General features: G+C 32.5%; 1 protein-coding gene across 2 annotated transcripts; it reads left to right on the forward strand.

Annotated features, from left to right (window-relative positions):
* The first annotated feature begins 1,253 nt into the window (after positions 1 to 1,253).
* On the forward strand, positions 1,254 to 9,515 carry LOC139514417 (galectin-4-like). Of its 2 annotated transcripts, XM_071303633.1 has the most exons (9): positions 1,286 to 1,656; positions 2,391 to 2,479; positions 2,859 to 3,066; positions 5,341 to 5,469; positions 6,263 to 6,346; positions 6,609 to 6,722; positions 7,642 to 7,730; positions 7,976 to 8,192; positions 9,207 to 9,515. In XM_071303633.1, the coding sequence occupies exons 1-9, from the start codon at positions 1,627 to 1,629 to the stop codon at positions 9,318 to 9,320; spliced, it is 1,074 nt and encodes a 357-aa protein (XP_071159734.1). In that variant the 5' UTR covers positions 1,286 to 1,626; the 3' UTR covers positions 9,321 to 9,515. The 2 variants fall into 2 exon arrangements, with proteins under 2 accessions (XP_071159735.1, XP_071159734.1); XM_071303634.1 differs by lacking the exon at positions 6,263 to 6,346 and having other exon boundaries at positions 1,254 to 1,656.
* Positions 9,516 to 10,675: the final 1,160 nt, after the last annotated feature.

Consider the following 10,675-nt stretch of genomic DNA (forward strand, 5'->3'; position numbering starts at 1 on the left):
AAAATAAAAATAAAAATTTAAGTTTAACGAATAGTGTAAGACTTACGATCAATTTTAGTTGAAAGATTGTTTATGAGACGCATTTTTGTTGTGCATTTAATTTCAGTTGATGGATTGATATGTTTGTTAGTTTCATTTGCCTAAACTCCAGATATATATATATATTTGTTTCGATTAAGAGACTACATGTATATATAGGTATATGATTTTTTTCTAGATCCCGTTTTATACACTTGCAACATTATTAAATCGATCTTTATTTGAAAAGACCAGTTCGCGTTTACATTGCACAAGCAAGATCGGTCGAGATCGATCTTATTTAATCCGGTCTGATCTTTATTTTTCTATCAAAATATGTCATTCACCTGACAAAAGATCGATCGCGATCGATCTAAACGTTTTACGATTCAAATAAGATCGATCTTTTTAAAACCACCTCTAGAGGTAGACTTTTTTTATCGATCTCAACTTTGTCAGTGTAAACGGGGTCTAATATACTGGAAGACCCGTTTTACAAATCGCATATTGTTATTTGTTTTTTTTTCAAGCTACAATCTGTTCCAAGATTTATTTCTTAATCCTTTCCTTAAAGTATATATTCTGTAATTGTTTTGAGGTTAAATTCTAGTTTGTTTCCCTATAGATTTTAAGTTTTTATTTGGCAAAGTGAAATGTGAATGAGAAAAGGTTGTGGTGTACATCATTTAGACAGAAACCAATCCACAAAACTAACAAGAAGACTTCTTGGGGGCAGCACATATTCACCAACAATAGACAGGCGTCTAAGGGACGACATCAAAAGTTCAATTTAGGATAAAAAAAACTTAATTCACATAGTTTTTTCACTGACCCCCTTCCCCCCGCTCTTAACTCGATTTGGAAAAAATGATTGAACAATATGGATATATACATGTAAAATCGATTTTTGGATAAACAAAACTTGCAGCAATTTACAACCCCCCCCTATTTGATTAAGTTTTTTTTATCCTACATTGATCTTTTGATGTCGTCCCTAAACAGTTGCTCAGTATCTCAATCGACCCAAATCTGTAAAATATGTGAACAATTTGATGGATAAAAATGATGGTTTGCCTTAAAATATGCTTCAGTTCAAATGTACGAAGCTACAAAAGTGTCATCTGCCAGTACCGGTTAATTCCTTAAAATCTGTTCCGATCACATTTGAATTGTGCCCTTGTAAGTGTTTATATACACAACTTATATTATATAAATAGTTAATGCAATGAAATTTTACATTCCATATAAATATTATCTGTAAACAATTGATAAACAAGTAGGCCAATTTAAAATTAGACTTGATTAGTAGCTTCACATGTTTTGGTTTCGCTATTATCTACAGCTAGAACTTAAACATTTAAAACACTTAGTACTGAAATCCGGTTGAATAGACCTATATCTGAAAATAGATTAAGGAAGAAAAGGAGCGGAAGTTTATATATTACAAACTATTTGGAAATTCATAGTTTTTATCGACCATATCAGTTGAATATCACATGATCTTTTAAAAGTCACCTGAATGTTACAAGTGTGAGGGGGTGTGTACGTGTACTTTAGTAGATACATATATAGTTTTGTTCATCATTTACCGGTGAAATCTCTGTAAAGATGGCTTACGCAGGATCAGTTGTCAACCCAGTGAGTACATTATTCATATTTCATACACGTAATCGTATCTATTTTAATAAAAGAAAAAAAAATGGAAAAGTACCGGTTTTTGTTTAATTCTAACATTGAATTTGTGTTAAATTGGTTCCGTGTTTGTATGTTCTATATAAAAAGTTATGATTACTTATATGAAAGTTCATTCTAAGTCCTCTACAACTTATAAGTTTCCCAGTGTTTGTTCTATATAAAAAAAGTGTATCGGCATCTAATGCGTTTAAATAATCAAGTATATAAATGCCACATGAAGTAGACGTCAAAATACATACACTAAGATATTTTTTCTCCCTTATTTCATTTATGAAAAGTTCATGCTTTAGCTTCTACAACCTTTCTAAGATCGCTCTTTTCTAGAGAGAAAAAAAAAACACCGGCTGTAAGCATATAAACAGAAATAAGGAGATGTGGTATAATTGTTTATGACACAACTATACACCAGAGGAGAGATCACTGTGCGGCCTTTAAAAAAGGGAAATTCCATACAATATATAGTCGCATAAAAAGGCTCCGGCATGAATGGTCATTATTCAGCAGATTGGTACAAAGCACAAAAAATATGAAAACAAAACCAACTAAGTCTTAAAGAGTTCTTGCAGTTTAAATATTATGAACTATACAGGAAAACGTAAAATTCCAAACAATTTTATTTTCATATATGAAAGAATTTCACAACATTTCAAATACGCTATATTATTTTTTTTCTCCAGCCTCTTCCATATATCGGGGGAATACCCGGTGGTATGACAGATGGCCGACAGATCATTATACAAGGAACCGTACCATTTCATGAAAATGCGTAAGTATGAATAAAAAATATTTTTTCATGTAGTGATCCATGCCAAAACTTTTTCTGTTGAAACTGTTAAAACTTATGTATTACAAATCCAGTGACCACAATGCAAATACACAATCAAAAGACGAGAAAGGGTTCCAGCTTTACCATCTCTTAAGTTTGTACGTAATTTTAATTTATCAATATGTAAAAACAGTTATTTAGGGAATACAGAGGGTTTCAAATGCAGCACAGGTAAGGAGCTGATCCCCTTTTAAAAAGTCATTTCGACTCATCATTCGTTGTTTCCGAAGTCCCCTTTCTAATACGTAATGGTCGTAATAATTCATGGAAGTCAAGCAAATAAATATATTTTGATAATCATTTTTTTTTAAATTTGCAGATTTACAATAAATTTAATGAGTGGCTCTAGTCTTAATCCTCAATCAGACACAGCTTTACATTTCAACATAAGATTTAATGAAAATTGTGCAGTAAGAAACTCTCTACAGAATGGATCATGGGGGTCGGAGGAGAGAACTGGTGGCATGCCATTTCAGAAAAATTACCCTTTCGAAATAATAATTTTATGTCAGCATCATCACTACAAGGTATGTATGACGAGATATTTATTTAACAGGAAAAGGTTAAAGGAAAAAACATGTTACTATTAAACAACAGGAAAATAACGACGCATCGGTTTTTCAAGATGTTTATATATTGCGGAGAATCATCTGCACGTCTTACGGGTATTTACGATGATATAATATGTAGGAAAAAACAACGGAAACCCTCTTTATATTGATAAAACGGGGTTATCTTGGGTAAAGCTCATTGCTAGATTAAAGTCTGGAGATCGATAAAATATCTTTTGTGTAAATATGACCGATAACATTTATGTAGGGAAGGGATGTATATCCAGTCAAAGTCGTTAAACACTTCCATCATCATGTAGGGAATTTTCAAGCTACATTTCTACTCAGAATGTTTCCTTTTCCTGTTTTAACTTTGAATTGCATTAAAAAAAAACTGTTTATGTATAACAAAATTAACCAGTTTCGCTTTTAAAATGATATTATCAAGATGAAATATACAGATAAGTTGTTTGATTTCTTCATTAATGTGTGTATCATCTAGAAAAAAAATTGAAATATTATAGTTTAAATTTGATTGCCGGGAAGTATACAATGGTTGGTTTTACATGTACTGGCTACAGGTACCATTCACTTGCTTTATATCTAAAAGACGCAAGTCGTAAATATTAGTTTAAGAATGATGCTAAAATTGTAATAATTAAGATAAAATGGGTTCATCTCGGGTAAAGTTCATGGCAAGATTGTGAAGTCTAGACATCAATGAGTTAACTATACAAATATGACCAATACAATTTATCAAGAGTTTTTGAAATCATCCCAGACAAGTTAGTCATTTGTTATGTTTTTTTGTAGCCGCTTGTTTTTGTTTTTGTCGTTATTTTCTAATTTTGCCCTGATTTTGTCTGTCTCTCCAACTTATGTGTTTTTATTCTCTCTTTGGTATCCTCTGCCTCTTTTTTCTTATTCTTCAATTCTTTTTACACCAGGGGCCTTTTTAGAAAGGACTTTACGGTATAGACCTTGCTTTATTTTTGATGGACGTACAAAACCTATAGTTGTTGATTTAAAGTTGTGTCATTTGGTCTATTGTGGAGAGTTGTCTCATGTGCAATCATACCACATCTTGGTTTATTTTTATATTTAAATCTTTACTTAGATTCACAGTACCACAGCTCCATGTGTGTGTTTTGAAGCTGTAACACAATATTAAAAACGCCTTACGCTACACCTAACCTGCACTATTTGATTGTTTTTTTTTCCAAAGAAAATTTACAAGGAAAGACAGTTTTCTATTTTCTATATCAAACTAAGAACTCTGCTAGAAAATAATCTATAGATAAAAATATTCTAAACAAACATGTAAATATATTTTAAACATAATGACTTCAGTTGAAACACGTAACACTGGGTAACATTATATTCTATATGTCAAAACTATTGTACATTTGTTTTATACAGACTCTTTATTATCAAAATTATGCAGGCCATACGGTGACCTATAGTTGTTAACTGCTATGTTATTGCATGTCAATGACTCTGGTGGAGAGTTGTCTCATTGCCATTATACCGAGCCCTAAAACAAATTTGCCAACATATAAAAAGAGAGACTATCCGAGATCTGTCTTTACCACCAAGCTTCTAAAATTACACTTAACACAAGATATGACAAAAATCCAACATATACAATTTTCTTTGATTAGATCGGGAACAGTTTAATGTTTATCAATTCGTATAGTAAAACCTTTTCAGCGTGAAACAAGCGTAATAACTAACTTTGAATTTTCATTTTCCCTTTAATTTCATCTTATCAATGTATAACAAGGAAGAGTTTATAATTTAAAACAAACGATAAGAGGATATATCAGCTTCCTTATAAATCTTTTTACCCGTCTTTTATTTTAAAATTCCCAGTTGATGACTTAGGATTGGAATAGTGACGAAGAGGTTATTTCATTAAGCGGAAATCAGCACTACAAACCTAAAAGGGAACGATCAGTGCTACGCGTCATCAATAACACAAGTAGGCAATAAAGGTTCTCCAATAAGAAGCGATAGAAATATAAATCGTGGGAGGCAAAGCAGGAACATATATATTGACATAGATATACTGTTCCAAGGTCAAAGCATATATGTGCTACGTTCAATATCAGTCGCATTCATTGTAATAAACGTATAGTAATATCCTAGTACAAAAGAAATTGGTTGGTTTGTTATTTCTGAAACATGTTTTCCTATTACAGGCATATTTCAATAACCGAATTTCAATGAAACATTATTTTGTGTATTCAGGTAGCCGTTAATGGAAAACATTTCTGTGAATTTCGCCATCGAATTGCTAAACACCAAGTAAACACTTTGGCTGTTATAAGTCCAGCAGGGCAAGTCAGTTCAATCAGATTTGATGGACCAGGAGCAAGCGTAAGTATATGAACTGTTGGCAAATTCTTGCTTTTCATGGTTGTTGCCTTTAACTGCTTAAACTTTGAGTTATCTTTATGTTTCGATTTAGATGATAGATTTTTAAAGCTCTGCTTTTTCAAAGATATTGTGCACATACATTTCTGAATTGATTTTATTTTAATTCACACGAAAAATAATCATTGATTCATTTAATATCTTCTATGTTTATATGAACCTACCTTTATTTCAAAGAATGAGAACACTCAAAACTTTACTATGTATTTGCATTTTGTTGAATCACTAACTTAATTTGTTATTCAGAATTAAATTTGATTTGCAGACTTTTTAGAGCACGAATATTGCTTATTAAAAAACTACTTTCGGCAATGTAAAAGTACTATTTTTTTTGCGCTTTATTTATTTTAGTGTGATTTAGATGTTATATCTGACAAAAGAGGTTTCTATGTTAGCTATATCGTGTATAGAAATTAGAGCAAATACAAAAGGTTTAAAAAGGTTCGAAAAAGAGCAGGCTAATGCCGCTACAAGACAGCACTCGCACCCGCAAAGTGGAAAGGGATTACTATAAGTTGCAATAAATTGTTTCCCAATTCACTATAAATAAATATGTTTAAACTAAACAAAAGGTTTGGAGGACCAAGCTTTTCAAAATGCATGTAATAATTGTATACTGTAAATAAAATTTAGTTTAGTTATGGAACTTTCACTTGTAACAGATTTCAGAAAGTAGCCAACATAAATTGCGTTTTATTTTACTCTATGTTTGACTTGTAAAATATGTTTCACACAGGGAGTTCCACATGGAAAGATAAAGCTTGGTCCTTTTTCATTTGAATTTGGAAATCATGGCCCCCAACATCATAATCCACCGCCGGTAAGTCAAGATACAGCTAGAAACCCATATAACCACGTGATACTAACCAGAAGCATGCAAAAACGATACCAACATACTCTTTTGTAAATGTTTTGTGCTCTATGCTTTGGATTTGTTTTCTTTTTACATTAAGTGTCAGTTTCATTATCTTTTATTATTTAAAAACAGACAAATTATTACCTTAAAATATAGATTTTAAAAAACGCAAATAAAGCCAACTAAACAGCTTTTGATAAGATTGTGCATATGATTTTACTTTTAGATGGCACAACCTGCAGGAGGATTTCCACAAGGTGGTGGTTTTCAACCAGCTGGGGCCTTCCAACCTCCACCTCCACAGCCTTCAGGATATCCTGGTGCACCAATGATGAACCCGGTACGTAATGCGTTTACTTTTCGGTTAATTTTTTTTCTTGGAATTCAACAATGTGGACTTCAAGATTTTAGTCCAATATAGCTTGATTCATTATTGACTATATACTAACTGTTAAATAAAGTTCTAGTCAACTAAGAAATCCCTATACCATTTTTTTATTGTTTTGATAAAATGGCCGTAGGGACTACTAATGTCGGTACTTTATGTCTTATTCTTTCTTAGTTGTTTTTGCTTGGTGTCAATCTGAAGAATTAACCCTTTTTGGGAATGATTTTTTTTTTTATAGTTTTCTCTTATTTTGTGCTGTAACACCACTGTCTAAGGTTAGGGCAGAGAAGACCGCTCGCATAATGTTTAACCAGCATAACCCCGTCACATTGTGTACATGTACCGAGTCAAGATCCCGTTATTCAATGGGTTTCGTTGCTTGCTGTCTATCAGGTTTGTTTCTTGGTTTGTAGATAAATAACGCCGATACTTTTAGTTTGAATTATTTTACGTTTTTTCATATAGGTACTTTTTATAGCTTACATACAGTATGGGTTTTTCCCATGTTGAAGGTGGTTGAATGGCATTTTATTTAATAATTATAAATAAATATAAGAAACATCGAAGTCATAAATACAGATTATAATATAATATTAGAAGTTCATGTTTGCACTTACACAATAATGACAATTCGTTGCAACAACTCCCGTGTCCAACGCCATAGACAGCTCTGGTATATTTTCACCATTACATAGAGTCTATATTCGATGCAATGGATATAAAGGATTTTACTGTACTTTAAAATACCTTTTCATCTTGAAATCTATCCAAGAATGTTGGAACTGTTTTTGTAATTAAAATAATTCGTCCCGTCAGCGTGATGGCAAAACCAGTTGCGCTGTACATAAACGTTTTGTTGAATATTTTTCAGCCTGTACCACTTGTTACACCAATCCAAGGAGGATTATATCCCGGAAAAATGATCAATATAAGCGGTGTACCAAATCCAACAGCAACTAGGTAAGGATATTCAAGATAAGTTCAAATGATGAGCGACTATTTTCTCAGATGATCAAGTTTTAAAAAGATCAACACTCAATGGACATTTCATTAATTAGTGGTAAAATAACTTTCGTGTCTTCCATGATGATTTATTCCAGTCTGTAAATGAATGCATAATCATTGTATGAAATTTCTTTCTTGAGATGAAGTATTTGTGAGATTATTGACGTGACGATATACCTCCAATATCCTTCTTTCTACAGGTTTACAGTAAATCTACAGTGTGGTGCTTATGAAGGATCAGACATAGCTCTTCATTTTGATGTTCGATTTCAAGCTGGTGCAGATTACAACGTAGTCGTACGTAATTCCTGTCAGAACGGAAGTTGGGGTGCAGAAGAAAAACAACTACCATATTTCCCTTTCATGCCCAATGCTAGCTTTGATATGATAGTTCTTGTAGAACAGAACCAATTCAAGGTAAGTGTAAGAATGTCATATTCAACTTGAAATAACTGAATATTTTATAATTTTACAGGTAACTATCTATATTTGAAATATAAATTCTTAATTTAAGAGATTATGATACCGGTGTACATTTGAATCTGAATTTGCCCTTCACAGCCCCGTGAACACTTTCAACGTAAATTTACTACCAGTATCATTAGACAAAACACAGCTAACTACATGTAAACCGCTAAAATAGTCCGCTAGTTGCTGTATTTTTACAAGCCAATAGGCAATATGTTACAGCGAATTGTTATAAACTAGTTGTGTGGTAACAACAGAAGTTTCGAACGACCAACGCGTCTGTGTCCCTTCTCAATCTACATAATTGGAGGTACTCCAACAAACTGAGCATGATCATAGTTGACATAACAACCTTGCTGCTGCGTATCCCTTCAGTTTACACAAAAACCTTAAAAAGGCACCTCTAGTTTACAAAACAACTGGTCCATACCACCTGCACTTTACAAAACAACCTTGCTAAAGCAATTTCTCCGTTTGGCTCCAGTTTATACGACAACCTTTGCAACTGCTCAGTATGCCTTCATTTTACACAACAAGCTTTCTAAAGGAACTGCTACGTATGACTTCAGCTTACACATCAACCTCGATAAAGCAATTGCTTTGAGTGACTTCAGTTTACACAACAACCTTGCTAAAGCAATTGCTCCGTATGACTTCAGTTAACATAACAACCTTGCTAAAGCAATTGCTCCGTATGCCTTCAGTTTACACAACAACCTTGCTAAAGCAATTGCTCCGTATGACTTCAGTTTACATAACAATCTTTCTAAAGCAATTACTCCGTATGCCTTCAAATTACACAACACTCTTGATAAAGCAATTTCTTTAAAGCAGTTGCTACGTTAGCATACAGTTTACACAACAACTTTGCTAAAGCAATTACTCCGTAAGCATTCAGTTAATATGCACTTGTAAATGTATGTCACATTGAAATGAATATGATAACAACAATTTGTTTTACAGGTAGCCGTAAATAATCAACATTTATTCGCCTTCAGTCATCGTATTCCATTTCAAAGAGTGGACTCCCTAGTCATAAAAGGAGACGTACGTCTTAGTCAAGTACGCTTCCAGTAAACACTCATTGTACGGAGATATTTTTAAGTTAAACAGCTGTTGGTACCTTTTTGTAAACTTGGTTTCACACTTTTCAGTCAGCTTTATAGAAATGACACTTTTTTGTTATACAAAGTATTTATTAACGTTTCTTCTTTGTGATACAAAGGTATTTTTATGTTCAGCAATATTTTTCTATTAAAATTTGTTATTATTTATTTGCCTAATTTATTATGTTGCCTTTATAACTATCAAAAGAAACATTGTTTACAAGACATGCACATTTGGTGAAAGAACTATCCATTTTACCAAAAAAAAAAACCCGATATGGCGAATAAATTCATGTACAACCAATTAACTTAAGGACAGACTTCAGAACTTACCAGTAGAAATGAGTTTCAAAACTGTATCCAAGTAGTATTGCCTTATTTGAAGGCATTTTTGAGACAATAGATTTGACGAAGACATACTGTAATCACCATACACTATCTGAATATTTAATTCAATACGATAAATTCCTAAAAAGGAGAAATATACAACACAAGCCACTGAAAAAATAATAAATGATAAAAATTAGAAGAGAACTGTAGTGTATTGTCTCAAATTGAGATATTCTAGCGACGCAAAGTTCAATGAAGAATCGCTCTTTCAAAGAACTGAATAGAGTCTAAAAATATACCGATTACCATTAAGATATAGATGATAATCATAGAGAAGTTTCGCAGGATAAGGTAGGTGCTAGAGCGGGCCAAAATTTATAAGCTCAAAAAGGCGTTTCAGGGGAAAATAATGGGAATCCCACGGTCGTACAATATGATATACAGCTCGGAAGTTTTTTTTTAAATATTATATTCAATGAATTATTAATTATATTCAGGAGAAAAATACATGAGTTGTAATATTGTGTGTATGATCATTTTAGCTAAAAGTTAAAACGATTAAAATATGCCTAAACGAACAGAAAGAATTGAAGAAATAAACAGGTTTAATCCACCATTTTCTACAAAAGAAAATGACTGTACCAAGTCAGGAATGTGACAGTTGTTATCCATTCAATTATTTTTATAGTAAACGGACAACCGCAACACTTTTGTTGGTAATAATACTGAAAAATTTACTTTTAACTTGTGTGTTATGGGCTAACAGTGATTTTACTTTAACTCAGTCTATCAGAGGCATTCCAATGGGGATTCAAATAGAAACAAGAGTAAAGTACATGCTGGTGAACGAGAAGAAACTATGGGCTCTCAGGCAAGAGCCTGTGTCGCTCACCTGCATTTACTGTTGTTTTCGAAATCATGTAATATAAGAATAAAATCACAATTAATAGTGTTAAATACTATACCGTTATAATATTTAAGGTAATAACCAAACAC

The sequence above is a fragment of the Mytilus edulis genome, chromosome 3, assembly GCF_963676685.1.
Source record: "Mytilus edulis chromosome 3, xbMytEdul2.2, whole genome shotgun sequence".
Taxonomy (NCBI): Eukaryota; Metazoa; Mollusca; class Bivalvia; order Mytilida; family Mytilidae; genus Mytilus; species Mytilus edulis.